The sequence below is a fragment of the Notamacropus eugenii genome, chromosome 4, assembly GCF_028372415.1.
Source record: "Notamacropus eugenii isolate mMacEug1 chromosome 4, mMacEug1.pri_v2, whole genome shotgun sequence".
Lineage (NCBI taxonomy): Eukaryota > Metazoa > Chordata > Mammalia > Diprotodontia > Macropodidae > Notamacropus > Notamacropus eugenii.
The window spans coordinates 459,477,978-459,494,585 of record NC_092875.1 but is presented as its reverse complement, the minus strand read 5'-3'; the positions used below and the strand labels follow the sequence as shown (position 1 = coordinate 459,494,585).

At 37.3% G+C, this 16,608-nt stretch overlaps 1 protein-coding gene across 5 annotated transcripts in view; it reads left to right on the top strand.

The window, feature by feature from the left end:
* Nucleotides 1-14,282, top strand: part of VCAN (versican) — a 134,177-nt gene extending 119,895 nt beyond the window's left edge. For all 5 annotated transcript variants that reach the window (XM_072606215.1, XM_072606212.1, XM_072606217.1 and 2 more), the window contains 3 exons: nt 8,802-8,946; nt 11,938-12,120; nt 12,263-14,282. In XM_072606215.1, the coding sequence (XP_072462316.1) occupies nt 8,802-8,946; nt 11,938-12,120; nt 12,263-12,390 (456 nt within the window). In that variant the 3' untranslated portion in view covers nt 12,391-14,282. The remainder of the gene's footprint in view (nt 1-8,801; nt 8,947-11,937; nt 12,121-12,262) is intronic.
* Nucleotides 14,283-16,608: the final 2,326 nt, after the last annotated feature.

Here is a 16,608-nt window from a genome sequence, read left to right as displayed (position 1 = left end):
TAACTCTCCAAAGTGACACCTAGCTACCCTGGATATAGATATAGAACTGTGCTTACATAAATACATGTATATATAAATCTTTCACTATATATTTGCATCTATTGGTATGTGTATGTGTGTATATATGCACATAGTTTCATACACATGCACATATATACACATATGCACATAGGCATAGACATCTATTCCACTTAATTCAATTCAGCAAACAGTTATTAAATACTTACTATGTGCAAAGTATGAAATGGAGCATGTATTGGGTATCCATGAAATGTCAAGAGATGTCTAGAAAGGCTGAGAACATATTGGGTTGGTTCCCCCTAGAGCATGTATAGGAGGATATGATCAAAAACTGCGCCAGATGAGAGACTAGGGATGGGTTAGGACTTACATCACTGGTAAAAAGGAGCTACATTGGCGAGAAGACAGATCCATCAAAGTAATGAAAAATGTGGGAGGTGCTTTTTAACACAAAGTTTTCAAGTTTTCTGACAAGCTCCTAAAAGACAGTGTCTCTCAGTAGTATCCTGTCTCAGACACTGCATCCTGTGAAAAGGTATTTCCCATATTTTTGTTTTTCAGGTTTTTTTCAGTTGTGTCTACCTATCTGTCACACCTTTTAGGATTTTTTTTTTTTTTTTTTGGCAAAGATACTGCAGTGATTTGCCATTTTCTTCTGTAGCTCATTTAATCAATGAAGCACTAAAGCAAACAGAGTTAAGTGACTTCACTAGGGTCAAACAGTTAGTAAGTGTCTGAGGCTGGATTTGAACTCAGGAAGATGAAGCTACCTAACTCCAGGCCTGACACCAACTAGCTGCCCCATTTTCCCCATAGTTGCATTATATAAGGAATTCTCTAGACAAGTGGGTTTTCATAATGACTTGCATTTAGAAACGGAAAAAAGGAATGCCGTTTTCCTATTGCCTCACATTAGCAGAAAATGCTTGATGTTTGTAAGTTTTTGAATAAGAAAATTAAGGCTGACTACTAATCTTATTTCTGGTGGACCATTTGTTTGTTTTAATAGTAGCCTTTGCACAATGAAAAGGTCACCTGATTAACTCCTCTTTTTAACTTCTGTTTGTTTTGTGGAAGTTCATTCCACAGGTTGTCTTTTGACTATGTTGGAATTTAAAAATCCTGGCCATCGATCACAACAGTTTACTTGGAGTGTATTTCGGAGATAAAAGGCTGACTAGTAATTCTGAATGACAGCAGATATCTGGGAGACTGAGCAAGCAGCAAATTCACCTAGATAGATAACAGACAGTCTGGCTTTAGGAGGTTATTCATTACCTTTGGGAGTGGAGCACACATATTGACTGCATGAAGATACTCCTAAAGAGAAATGGAAATGTTCTTTATTAGAGAAAGTCCTTCGGAGTGAGAAGAATTAGCCTTCACCTCTCTTAAGATGGATACACGTGTTTTTCTTGGAATTCTATATCCCTTCTCTGAGAAGTGTTCCCTTCAAAGTATTCCTCGAACAATGCTGTTCTGTACAAGAATGCTTTCTGTAGCGGATGAACCTTCATGATTATTGCTGCCTTTTATGTTGATGGATAACTCAAATACTTTTGTTTTCTTTAAAGCAAAGAACAGGTCCCGTGGAATAAGAGAATATTAACATTTGTCAAGTTTAAGACCAGCTTTGATGATAGCTAGCTTGAGTCTGGTTTGAGGTTTTCGAATAGGAATCAGTAATAATTTCCTTGGTTTATAGAGACAGGGAGAATTCACATGAAGTTATAACTATATACCAGAGCTATTGGACTTGGGCCATTGTTTCTTGGATCCCTTTATGGATCTGGCAGCTGATCTTTTTGGATGGATGTGGTGAGGGAGCAGAGTGGTGGAAATGAATAGTGAGTGAAACCAATTTAGTTGAAATAATCATCTTTTGGGGCTGCAGCGTATTTTTTGTAGAGGTACAAGAAGGGAGTTCATAGAGGGCTATATTTGGAGTTAGAAGATCTGGGTTCAAGTCTTACTTCTTAGATACACTAGCTGTAGGATTATAGGCAAATCATTTAACTTCTTAGTGCCCCAGGCAATTCTCTAAGGCTACAAACTGCAGATGAATCAGAATAGAGAAAAATTTCCTATACTGATAAATTTGTACTCTTAGACAAATAAATAAAATATTTTTACTTACTTACTGAATTTGGTTTAATGAACATGTATAACTTACTATGTACTGGGCAGCGTGGTAGGCGCTGGAGGAGACACAAAGTTTAGTACACAGTCTTACCTGATATGCATATTAGAGAGATATGGGAGGGAAAAAGTGACATAGGAGTTCTGAGGGGAAGATTGCGATTCACCAGGGTAGATGGAGGGATCAGGTTATGTCTGTCCTTCGTTTTCCAAGAGGACCTTGACATCAGGGAAATGACGACATGACTTGCAATTGACTTTGACTTGAGTGAAGGAGGGCTTGCAAGGTCATCAGCCGCACTTTCTCCTCCAGAGCCATCTGGTCCAGTGACCACATATCCATCAAGATGACTGGAAATGACCCAGAATAACAATAGGAGACCCTTGCCCTTTTAGGTTAAGGCCTTTTCAGGTTCTCACTTTGAATGAGATAGCACCCATTCAATAAATAGGCCTCTTTAAGAAGTCAGTACCTTTGATTTAAAAAAAAAAAATTGAACTATGAGGGGAAGACCCTCAGGGTTATTGGTCAAAAGAGAAAGTTACTATTGACATTCACTCTGAGCCTGGAGGGCCCCAAATATAGCCATTAAGTGGTGCTTGAGCAGGGACCTGTTATAGTACAATCTGTGAGCTCCAGAGTGAAATGGGATTTAAGGAATGGTCTTTAAGGAAAGGGAAAGGAAAGAAGGAAGGAAGAAAGAGGAAGAAAGAGAGAAAGAAAGAGAAGGAAAAGAAGGAAGGAAAAGAAGGAAGGAATTTAGCCAGTAAATCCCAAATTAACTGGGCAGCTTTCAGTCATCAAATTTTACCTTCCTTTGGAGAGGAGACGGAGAGGGAGATAGAGAGAGAAGGAAAGGATGAGCTGAGATGGAGGGATCAGGTAAAGTTTTGTGAAGGAGGTGTTACATGAGTTGGACTTCGAAAGATGGATAAGAGTTCAGTGGGGAAAAGAGAAGGGGAAGATGTATGTATCAAGAAGAATTAGTTAAGCAAAATATTCAAGGAGAAAGATGGTGCTAAGAGGTACTGTGGCTGGTTTCACAGATAATGTTGGTGTCTTACCTAAGCCAGGGATGAATCAATGAATGTGGGAGGAAATGGTTTCCAACATGCAGAATGACCTGTGCAAGCTAGAGATGGCATCAGGGACTGGGGAAGGGGCCATTTCTAGCTTGGCTGGAATGCAGAAAAGTAATGGCAGGTTAAGTGGGAAAGGTCAGGGGAAGTACTCAAATGCCAGGCCCAGGAGGTTTCATGTTGCCCTAGAGAAAATGGGGGAGCAAAGAAATTCTTTTTAGCAGGGAAAAGATGTGGTCAGATCTATGCCTTATTTTCAGGCATGGAAATGAAGAAGTACAGAGTGTGTTTGGGAGGATAGGATGGAGTTTAGTTTGACTGTAAGCTAAAGCAAGTGGCAGTGAGACAAAGCAGCAAAGGGGGCTTTATGTCAGATTGTGGAAGTCTTGGGAAGCCAGGCAAAGGAATCTGACCACTTAGTAGATTGTAATGAACACATGAAGTTTTTAAAGCAGAAAGAAATGGCCTGATCAACGAGTAAGGAAGATTAGTCCAGTGATATAAGCTTAATGATTTTAAAATAAAATAAACTTTGTTAGGTAACAATCAGCAGTTATAAACACATTTACACACACACACACACAATTCTTGATAACTTGCGTGTGAATTATTTAGTCTGATTATTTGTACCAAATTTTTAATCTAAATTTGGTTTTCTCCTACAACACATTTTGGGGCTACTCCCCCCATTCAAAAAACAGAAGGAACTGAAATTATTTACATACTTATGTTTTATGTTGATTTTGGATTCAAAGGACCATTCTTTCCTCTATCCCTGACCAAAATAGATAGCTGTTTTTTTTTTAGGTTTTGTTTTGTACATATAATTATAAATCCAATTTTCATTTTCCCTTTGAGAGGAGAAGCTTGAGGGCCTTATATACAGCCCAGGCATGGCCAGCAAGCACTTGGTTAAACAGAAGGAATGGCCATTGCTACTTAATCAGGTCTCTACACCCCTGACACACACTATATATAAATGTTTTGGAATTATTGTGAACATATCCATGTAGCTTGAGAAGAGGAAGTGCATCCATATAACACCACCTGGAGATAATTTTTGGGTCTGTTCCCATTGGAGTAGAGATTCTTTTGCTGATTTTCTCCAGTTGACCATTTAACTCCCAAGGGAAGAGATAAATACAAGATGGTAGAGGAGTGCCCAAGAAATGCAACTTGTAGATCACAAGCTAGTCTGCCATATCTATTGGCTCATAGGTTCTTTCTTTACACAAGCTCTGTGATGTAGGTGGTATACTTTGATTTCTATTTCAGTCTAGTTTCTGATGTGAATTAATTTTATTTCACTACTTGTATATGTAAATGGTCATGTTTTAATTTGTGTAGGTTCTTTCTTCACTGAGACAGATCATAATCCTTACATACTGAGGCAGATGGTTTAATGTCATGGCCAAAGATTGCCTATACTTTTCCCTGTGATAAGCTTTTCCCATCTTCCGACAACATGCATGTCACCCATCCTATCTTGGACCTCTTAGTATGGTAGGATCTTGGAGGGATTCCATAATGTTAGCCGAGTCTTTTAGAGCCCAAGACCACTAGCATACCATCAGGGCAGAATTTTAGTGGTAGACTCATTTTAATTATAAAACATAGGTTCTGTAATTCTAAGACATGTTATATATTTGTATACACATACATACATTACATGTATACATGTATGTGTGTGCATGTATACTTATTTTCCTCATAAGTGGCATTAATGAAGCACTAATGTCTATAGATCGGGTGGAGACAAAGGCACTCATTTGCTTAGAAACCCAGGATTTCCAAGGCTTCAAGCTTGGCAATGCTGCTGAGACAAGGCAAAGCAACCTAGCCAAGATAAATCCACTCAGTAATGTTGCTATCTGATAGAAGGCAACTACAATGTGACGTGCCTGTGGATATCAGACATTCTTGTAAAAACCATGAAGCTGAGATTTGGTCTTGCACCACTAGGCGACAGTTCTGTTTAATAACAACCCAGAACACAAGTTTCAAATCAGCTCTCGGTGCCAGGAACAAGCCTGAGGTCTGAACTGGACCCGTTTTATTCTTGAAAATCAAGCAACGAAGAATGATGTAGCTAAGTTCATTTCAGCATGAAAATGAGATCTTAGTGGTTCAAGACTGATAGGAAATTTATACTGCCTCAAACACTACAGTTAATTGAGTTTGATAACTAGATGCCTCATCCACTGAATCCATGTTCTAAGAAAAGGTTATAAGAGAAATACACACACATATATGTATATAGCCTTCCTAATAATTCCTAATGAATTTTATACTAAGTTTTTATATAAACTTCTAGTCTTTACTTTTATATTGCTTCAAGTTCTTTTGCTAATGATAAGATGGTAACTTACCAGGAAATGGTTATATCTAGTTTTTCTCACCTTAGAAATATTTTTCCTCAACTTTTTTTTTAAAGGAGAAAAACTAAAAGCAAAGATTGAGGGTTGTGGTTTGGGTTGAGGGAAGAAGGGTAAGCAGAGTAGAAGGAAAATGGTTGGAATGAGAGTAACAAAAGTTAGTACAAACATTGATTTCTACTAAGTGAAGAGATGCTGATTAGAAATTACTTCCTCTTGGTTCTTCTTTGTGGCAGCCTGGGAGGTAAGATAGGGGTTCCCTACTATCTGCCATTACAACGAGTGGGAGCAAGGGGACCAAAGATTTCCGTTCTGGTAGTGTAATGCTAGGCTTAAATATTACCAGGCCTTGGGAAGTGAGGAGGATGGAGTGGAAGAAGGAAAGAAAACACTCATCGTTCCTGGTGTATTTGCCCAACCCTGTACTTCTAAAGAGATTCCTTTTTTTGCCGTCTTCTGAAGAATGTCTTACAGTATTGAGAATCACTTGTCTCTGACTTGAGTACGTAATTTGAGTGGGAGTCTTTTGCTGCATTAAAAATAAAGGAGAGAGGAAAGTAATGAAGTGAGAGAAGGGAAAAGAGGGGAGAGATACATAGAAAGAAAGATGCAGTCTTAAGGGAGGCAAAGGGTAGGGTATGAGTTACAGAGAACCTTGACATGTTTACTCCTCTAAGAGGAATAATAAGCATTTTCAAATGGCAATCTTTGTTTTGTGATGGAAGATGGCATATTAGCAAAAAAAAAAAAGTGACAGGAGCCAGTATTTTTGAATTCAGATCCAGTCTTTTCCCTTAAACAGTCAGTCTGTCCCACTAATACAACTGATTATATAACATTAAAAAATCCAAATAGTATTTTATACATTCATCATTTTCAAAGTGACATTTTAAAGCTAACAGTTACCTTTGACTCAGTCTTTAACTTAAACTACACATTGACACAAAAGGGTAGTGTTTATCTATTTATGCATAAGCATACATGCATACACATATATACATGTATATATGTACATATGTATATATACGTATGTATGTGTATATGTAGATATATATCCACACACATATTATATACATGAAATGAATAGAAAGCAAAAGCATTTACTAACATGACAAGAATAGTTATTAAAAAAGTAAGCCTTTCCCTGTGTCTCATTTTATAAATAATTTGGGTGAATGGAGTGTCCAATGCAACAACCTTCCTTTGATGAAGGCACATAGAAAATTAAACCAGAATTCATACTTTCTTATAGTTTATGTGTATGTGAGAAAGTCTGCATGATGGTGTGGCTGTAGAACTGGTCTCAAAGTCACAAAGACCTGGGTTTGAATTCTGTTTCCAACAAGTAATGACTGTGATACTGAGCAAGTCACCTAACTCTCAGTGTCCCTTGGCAGCTCTCTTAGAATCTAAACAAGGAGTTTCCTTCCTGGCAATTTTCCACACTAGTGATATCACATTTCCAGATCAAAAATAAATGTGTGTATAAACTAACTCAGAATTTTAGAGCTGGGAACAGACCTTTGAGGGCATTTAAATCAAATCATACATCCTCATGTTTAAAGTGAGAAACTTGAGGGAGCGAGAAATGGTCTCTTGTCACACAATTAGTTACTTGCAAAGTAGTAAAAGAAACCAGGTCTCCTAAGTGACTGCAACTCTTTTTGAAACAGCTGTGTCAGCTAGTGCATTATAAAGAAATACACATATAGTATGGTTTTACATAAAGGTGTGTATATATACATACATACACACATATACATATATACACACACACATATACACACATACATACACACATATACATATATACACACATATACATACACACACATATACACACATACATACATACATATACATATGTAAAACCATGCTATATGTGGGTATATATATAATTATACTGTGTATGCTTCTATTTATATATACATGTTTATATTTTCTATTATACTTCTCTGTTTGCGTCTAAATTTATAGCTATCTATGTCAACTGGTGACCTTCTATAGTAAAGGGGGGGGGGAGAAGGAGAGAGACAGCTTAGAACTTAAAATGTAACAAAAATAAATAAAATTTTAAAATAAAGGAACCATGCCTTTAAGTGTTACAGAAGTGTGGTCCACAATCCTGACCATCAGATTGAAAGGTAAAAAAAATGACTATTAGGATATTTATTAGTGGCCAAATGATTGGAATAATATAGATAAAGACCTGGATGAATTACTGAATTTTTCAGTTGTCATCAAGATGTGTGGCATCATGTCAACAGCCAAAATCAAGATTTTCACTTGGATGCACTGATCATTGCCAATTTTTCTTAAAATTGATGACTACTACATCATTTGTCGTGGTTACTTGTTAGTGAAACTTCCTTTTATAGCATCAGTTTTGATCTCAGAAAATCAGAGCATCAGAATGGTGGCCTATCAGCATAGTTCCAAGTGTACTTCCCATAAAAACACAGAGTGTGTGACTCTAAAATGTTTCTAGAAGAACAAGAATCAAAAATATTCTTCCTGAGTTAAAATCAAAAGGTGAGAAAAGATTAAACATGGCACTTTCAGGCTTCTGGGAATCAGCTTCAACTAGGTCTCCAGGAAACGAGACATAACATGTGTAGGAGCAGCAATAATTGTAGATTCAAAAGAAATAACGCATTTAATAACAAATATCCCTAAAGACAAGGAATTTTATTACAGGAGCATATAAACTTGGTGAACAGGCAAGTTAGGGGATATTATGTGTATTTTCCATTAAATATCCAAAGTTCTTTTTCTTCAACACTCCTACATCAATTTATAATGAATGGGCCTTTAGAGACAGCATGGTATAGTGGAAACAGTCCTGAACTTGACATCAGAAGAGGTAGGTTCCAGCCCTGACTCTGCTACCTATCAGTTATGTGATCTAGGCAAATCTTTTAACCCCTCTGAACCTCAGTGTTAACATCTGTAAAGCTGGATAATAATTCTTGCACCATCTCTCCCACAGGATTATTGTAAGGATCTGATGAACCAATGTAGAAGACAACACTTTGTAACCATAAAGTGCTGTGGAAATATAAGCAATTACTCTTACATGTTCAATTGAATATCTCAATACATTCTATTTTAGATATGTTTGAGTTTCATAAAGGGATGAAGTATCCTCGGGCTGTTAAGTCACATTTTTTTTCTCTACTTTTACAGCAATATGAAAATTGGAGACCAAATCAGCCAGACAGCTTTTTTTCTTCTGGAGAAGACTGTGTAGTGATAATTTGGCATGAGAATGGTCAGTGGAATGATGTCCCGTGCAATTACCATCTCACTTACACCTGCAAGAAAGGAACAGGTAATTCTCTTAACATGAAAAAAGTATATTTTGAATTAATGTGTATTTGAGTTATCACGTCTCTGTAGAGAGAATTAGCCATTTCTTCAGGGCTCCATGAAAATTGTGTAATAGTTGAGGAACGACTTTATCTCATTTGCTTTACTTCACTCTTCTGGTGCTCGGGCAGAGCTTACTTCTAAACTCATCTAGCACTCTAGCTTCCTTAATTCTCAGGTTTATTCTGAACAGTGGACCATAATAGAAATACTGCCCAGCCATATTTGCTTTTCATAAATACTCTTGGGAGCATCTTGTACAGCATCCATCAAACTTGCTATTACGGAAGTTCTCATTATGGTGGGACTAGTGTTGGACTTATCCAGGGGTGCGGAACCTGCGATGAAGGGTGTGGCATGTTAGACCAACTCAACTTTTTAGTTATGTACAGTTTTATCCTGTCATACAAATAGAGCAGACAGATATTCCTTTTGAATACTAAGTTGCAATTCAGTCATTATGCAAGTGTTTTTATTTGGAGAGGGGAGCAGATACAGCTACTTTGGTACCCAGACTTAGCTTCCATTGCTATTTTCTTGCAGCAGATAACAAAGTATTACAAGACTTTCCTTTCCCTGTGATTCTTACAGGAGCTACCTTCCCCTCTCCTTTCAGATAAATTGTTCTTTTACTCACTTCTTTGCTAAGCCATGTCTACTGTGTATGTGTGTAGGTGTTTGTCTATATGTGTATCCCCTTAGGGGAAGGAGGTCTTACAGGCTGTGGTAGAACCCAGAAGTGAATATACATCGCAGTTGAGGGAATTACCCCTCTTCACTATTCTGTCTTCCTTGTGTGATTCATTCATTTCTAGCAAATCAAAATGCAATGAAAATAAGCCTTTTCTTATCTGGAGATAGACACATCCTAAAAGTACAGATAACAGATAAGATGTAATGGCAAGGGGAAGTGAAACATTAGATAGAGTGCCAGCCTTGGAGTCAGGAAGACTCATCTTCCTGAGTTCAAATATGGTCTCAGACACACATGAGATGTGTGACTCTGTGCAAGTCACTTAACCCTGTTTGCTTCAGTTTCGTCATCTGTAAAACGAGCCAGAGAAGGAAATGGCAAACCCCTTTGGTATTTCTGCCAAGAAAGCCTCAAATGGGGTCACAAAGATTCAGACACAACTGAAAATGCCAGTTCTCCAGGCAGCAGTGAGACAGATCACTCCTTAAGTGGATCAATGAGCCAGAGAAAGCTCCAACTTCTCATGTTTATCATTCAGTTGAGGGTAGTAGCATGCTTCCCTTACAAGCTGTAGCTTGCTTTCATTCCTTCCCTCTGGTGTTCTAGTGTTTGTGTCAAAGTTCCACTTAGCTTTCACATCCCATGTTCCTTCAGTCCCTCCTTCCAAATGGGAAAAATTACACTCCTCATCAGCATCCTTGTCTATGCAAGGCTACATTCATTAATGTATGTGTATATATGTATGTGGGTAGAGATACTAGAGAGGAGTAGAATGAACTTTTGGGCTTGGAGTTGGAAACAATTGAATTCAAGTCCAGCCTCAGATACTAACTACTTCTGTGACCCTGGGCAAGTCATTTAACTTTGTTTGCCTTAATCGATTAGAGAAGGAAATGGCAAACTACTCCAGTATCTTTGCAAAGAAAACTCTGTGGGGGAGGAGGGCCACAAAGAATTGGACATGACTGAATGACTGAACAGCAAACAACAGGAAAAACCTGATTAACTTAACAAAAGTTCATCCAAAAGTACTTTAAACTTATTTTTGACCTAAGTGTTCTATTGTTTTCCACTGGATAATACTAATCCTGTTAGTTTAAAAATTGTTTTATTTTGTTTTTCCTTTCCAGTCCCTTGAGTTTCAAATGAACAAAGCTTCTTTGTTGTGTGCTGCTATTGGCCAATATAGGTTGATGGGGAGTAGAATTTCCTAGTAAAAATGAGAATTTATAATCAATGTTTATAGGCTTCCCTGTCCATTTTTCTTTCTTTTGGTTGACTCAGAAGTTGAAAACTCTTTAGGATTGTTATTTATTATTTTGATGACCAGCATTCACTCTTTCCACTAAGGACAGAATGAGAGGAAATGGGAAATTAAATTGAAGCAGAAGGGATATTGATCAGAAATGAGAGAGGGCTTCCAGATTGAGAAGCTGTGGGCTTGTTTTATATTCTAAGTTCCTTGAGGGTGAGGACTATTACAGTTGAACCTCCTTTGTCTAGTACCATATGGAGGTGGGTATTAAACAAGAAACCCTCTGTCTTTGATGATGATGAGAGACAGTGATTAGTCTGGAACTGATTTCTCTTTAAAGTAAACCTGCTGTGGCCTGTAAGGAAAAATAGTAGCTATACTCAGAAATGGAAAAGCACTGGGCTTGGAATCAAGAGAGCAGGGTTCCAAATGCTAGTGATGTGAGCATGGTCAAGTTACATACCTAAATCTCAATTTCCTCATTTAAAACATTAAAAATACTGGCCCTACCTAGGTCACAAGGGAGATGTGAGAAAAGTGCTCTGGAAATCCTCAGGCATTGCACAAATGAAAATTATTATTAGAAGTACCGTACTAAAGGAAATTTCACTGACTGCTGAATTTGGCGTAATCCCACCTTTGGTTGTTCTTAAGGCAATGTGATATCGACCTTTGCCATTTCTTTTCTCCTTTTCCATTAGGAACAGTCTTCAACATAAGTAAAGGCCAAACACTTGTATATTTGAAATATTTTCAGTGTTACCTAGAGAATGAAATTACCTAGAGAATGAAATTAACTTGTATTAATATGAAGCCCTATGGCCTTATAACAAAAAAGAATGAAAAATTGTAAAACAATTCAAACTAGTCTTTTAGCATAGATTTCTGAATTCCAAATGGTTTCCTCAGTTATAGATTATTATTTGATGCCTTCAATCCTGTGATTAAACCTTTGAAGTATAGTATTTAGAATATATCTGGAAATGACTCTTATTTTTCTTTAGTTGCTTGTGGCCAACCCCCCGTTGTAGAAAATGCCAAGACCTTTGGGAAGATGAAACCTCGTTATGAAATCAACTCCCTGATTCGATACCACTGCAAAGATGGTTTCATTCAACGCCACCTTCCAACTATCCGGTGTCTAGGAAATGGAAGATGGGCTTTGCCTAAAATTACCTGCCAGAACCGTAAGTGGTCATTTAGAAAGAACGGACAGCCCTGCTTTAACAACTATTAACCACCCACAATATTCCACCTACGGTATCGGTAGTTTAAGGTACGGAGCAAGTAATATTGTTATGTTCTCTTTCTTTTTTTCCTTTCATATAGCATCCACATACCAAAGGACTTATTCTAAGAAATATTTAAAAAATTCCTCATCAGCCAAGGACAATTCAATAAATTCACCGAAACACTATCATCGCTGGAGCAGGAGGTGGCAGGACTCAAGGCGCTGATCCCTCAAATGGTGAACATGGATTTTCATCATTTCAGCCAAAGTCCTAACTTAACTGTGCCTTTCCTATCACTTTTTGAAGTATTATCAGATTGTTCTGAAATTTTGGATCAGCATCCAATAACTTTGGGCCATGGTGCCCACAAAACATTTCAAATGAAAGTATTGGAGTTTAACAGGAAAGTTTAAAAAAAGGGAAAAAAGAGAAATAAAAGAAAAATGAGGTAAGAAAAAAAAAAACGATTTCCAGCCTATTCAATTTCTTTAGTTTTCTATATGCCTCCAGTGGGGACCATTTTATATTGTATACCAGCCTACTGTACTATTTAAACAGCTCAATTTCAGCACCAATGATAATGTAAATAAGATGATTTAATGTTGTTTTTAATCTTGTATATAAAATGAAAAGTCACACTAAGTTCAGGCATATTTAATGATGATTATATGGCCTCAGAAGTCTTTAATCATTGACTCAGCTGCTTTTATGTAGTTTGTTTAGGCTGGAAATGGTTTCAATTACTCTGTATATGTCAACTAGCCTGAGAATGGCTCTTACTGGACACAGCTAAGCAAGCTTGTAGAAGGCTGTGCCATTCTCTGCCATAGGGGCAGTTTGTTTCCCTATGAAGCTAGGGATGGTAGCACGTGAAGAGAAATCAAGATTCAACTAGGGACTGCAACATGGAACATTTTTTGGCTGCATTCTGTCTTCATTACTCAACAAGAAAGGACTACGGAAAGGACTTTTCTATGCCCAAGAGCATCTCTAGGGGTCAAAGTGCTAATTATTAACTCAACCAGGTTTACTTTCTAATGGTTTTCACATCACTAACTTTTTTCAGTTTTCAGTTACAGATTTCTGCATTTCAAATGGATACAGACCTAAGGCTTTTTTTTTTTTAAGGTTAAAAACAACCATGGCAACAACACACACACAAACAGAAAATAATTTTGTATATATAACCATTTTTAATCTTTTATAAAGTTATGAATGTTTATGTATGAATGCTGCAGCTGTGACGCATACATAAATAAATGAAGTAAGCCATACGGATTTAATTTATTGGATGTTATTTCCCCCCATGATCAGAAAATTGACCTAGTTTAGTGGTTACTTTTCAGTGTTAGTCCCCATGTTTTCCCTCATCCAGTTTGGTTCTGTGTAACGTATGTGCTTTGTCCCCAACAAAATAATGTGATGAATGCAGTGCATCATTTGTTTATTATGAAGAGTGAAAAATGTGTATAGCTTACAGAAGATGGTATTGTCCCAGTCTAAGCAAGAGTATACTCAGAAATAGTGTAGGCAATTCTTCATGTTAGATGGAGCAAGCATAGGACTTCTTCCCTTATTCTTCCCCTTTCAGTCCACTCCCTTTTATCTGGGTAGTTAACTGCTGGAGATGACAGAAACATCACCCACTAGATGTAACCTTTAAAGAAACACCCTGTAATGGAAAGAAGGCAATGGGCTCTTCCCCTCCTTTAAGGTAGAAAGACTGTGAGAAGAATAGAGAACAAATACAAAGTTCAAGTAGGACAGTAATTCAAACAGATGACCTCTCATTCAAGTACACCTGCCATGGCTTACAAGAAGGTACAGTGGCTACAATGATACATCGTCTTTAAGGAACTCCCACTGGCTGCTGCACTCAATGTAATCACACCTTTGGGTGTTCTAGAAGGCAATATGCCCAGTGTTGACCTGTATGTTTTCTTTTCTCTTCCATTACAATGCACATAATACTTTCCTATATTTATATTATAACTTGTATAGTGTATAATGTGAATGTCTGGTTTTTTTTGTGAATGAAAATCTAAAATCTTTGTAACTTTTATATCTACTTTTGTTTCACCAAAGAAACCTAAAAATCTTGTTTTGCTATACTGTGATTTGTCTTTTTCTTTCATGACTCTGAATCCAGTTGAGTGCCAATGCCTTCATCACCATTTAATCATTTCTAGAAGGTAATGATTGATTGAAAGAGACTAATTCCCTTATTCAGGGAGTTGGGAAAGGGGGTGATTGCAACTATATCTTTCAAAATACAAAACAGAGTGAAGAGCTGAAGTTCTTGTACAGATATTTTCAGACCTTTCTCTGACATCCTTCATCTTCTCCCTCAGCACACATTTGCCTCAGTTTCCCAAAGGATCAGCAGTAGATACACACAGTATAAGCAATCTTAGTTTTCACTGTCTGAATTCTGTAGTGAATGGCATTCTTATTGCCAAGCTGAGACAATAGTTTCCTGAGTATCCTGACTGGACCAATGGGCGTGAAGGTAATCAGTAGTTAATGACAGTTCAGCTTGCTGGGAAGAAACAAATTATGATCCATATGTTTTGTTTCTGGGTTTCTTTTCAGTCAGTATCATTATTTATCAACAGAGAAATATAATCAAGAATATATTCTGCAGGTGATTTAAAAAGAAATCTAAATCTATGATTTTATCAGTGTGAGAACTCCTGATTGTATGGAAATTTCCACCATTGATGCAGATGACGATTCATATTTAATTTATACATACATACATACATAGGTGTATAAATATACCTACACACACACACACACACACACACACACACACACACTTATATTTTAAGAGATTTGCCAGGGGCACCAAGATTAAATGATTTGCCCCGGCACAGACCACTGGTTAATATCTGAGGCAGGGCTTGACCTGAGGTTGGCCCCCTATCCATTTATACCACACTGCCTTCTCTGCCAATAAATGATTGCTACTGAGGACAAAGGAGAAAAAGGGAATAAGCATTGATATAGCACCTAATATTCACCAGGCAATGTGTTGCTAAATGCTTTACAAATATCTCATTTGCTGCTCACAGCAATCCTGTGAGGTAGGTGCTCTGATTATCCCCATTTTATAGTTGAGAAAACTGAGGTGAAGATTAAATGACTCCCCAGGGTTATATAACTAATAAGTATGTGAGGTCGCATTAAGCTCATGTTTTTCCTGATGGCTGGTCCAATGTTCTAACCACTGTGCCACTCAGCTGCCTCAATGCTATTATAAAGGATATCAATCATATAAGCAGATTTTAAGAACTTGGAGATGGAAGGAAGGGGAAACAAGGGAGTAACATAAAGGGGAAAGGGGTTCTCATTTAAGTACTCAGTGACAAGACTGATCTGGGTTTTTGTATGTTGAGAGGAAAGATGGAGATGAGGGAGGACAAGACATTCAAATAAAGATGCAAAAGTGGAGGGACCACCACCATTTAAGAAGGGAAGGTGAAAGTAGATGAAAACCAAGTGGAAATATAGATGTTGGTGAACATGGTCACTTCATCATCAGTGATATCAAGGAAAGCAGGTTTAGTGGGTGTGGACCTTTTCAAAGAAAGGATCATAATGTGGTTTTTTATTCTGGTCTATGATATTAGCATCATAATTAAATTCTTCTAGAAGAAGAAAAGTAGCATAAGGTTCAACTCTAGGAACTTAGAAGGGGACAGATATTTTTCAGGGGTGGGAGAGGGCTATGATTTTGTGCTTGGACAATTGTTTTTGTAGTTCATATGTGTACCATGAGATAAAATCAAAGAAACTAAAATATAAAAGATAAAATCAAGAAAAAATTGAATTACTAATAAAATAATAAAGAATGAAGAAGAAAAAAATATATCAACAACAAATTAATAAGCTAATAAAATAAAAAGAAAATCAAAATGTGCTCGAATCTTTTTCTAAAACAAACCAAGCTAAAACTGAAATTTGCAGGTTTACAAATGAATCATTTGCCTTATTTCCTCATTATTACTCATCTCTCTATATTCAGAGCCCAATTGGGCCAGAAAGAAAAGTGCCATAATAGTGTAAGAATGGTTATTGTTGAAGTATGTCCAGAATACACACACCCTAGGTTTTCATTGGAACTTGTTTCAGATGTCTGGGCTTGAGTCATGAAAACATTGATTTGGAGTTGGAAGAGAACTCTAAAGCCATGGAGTCCAGCTCCCTAGCATTACAATTGACAAAGTTGCAGCTCAGAGAGACTAATCAACTTTCCCAAGGCCACAAAATAGCCCTCAAAAAGGTAGGATTTGAACCCACAGTTTCTGACTCAAAAATCCAGTGTTCTGATCACTGCTCCCCCAACCGAGTCTTAGAAAATGTCCAAAGTTCACATTACATACAGTCATTTTAAAGGCCAAATCTCTTGGTAGGTTGGGTGATGGATTCAATATTTTGTGA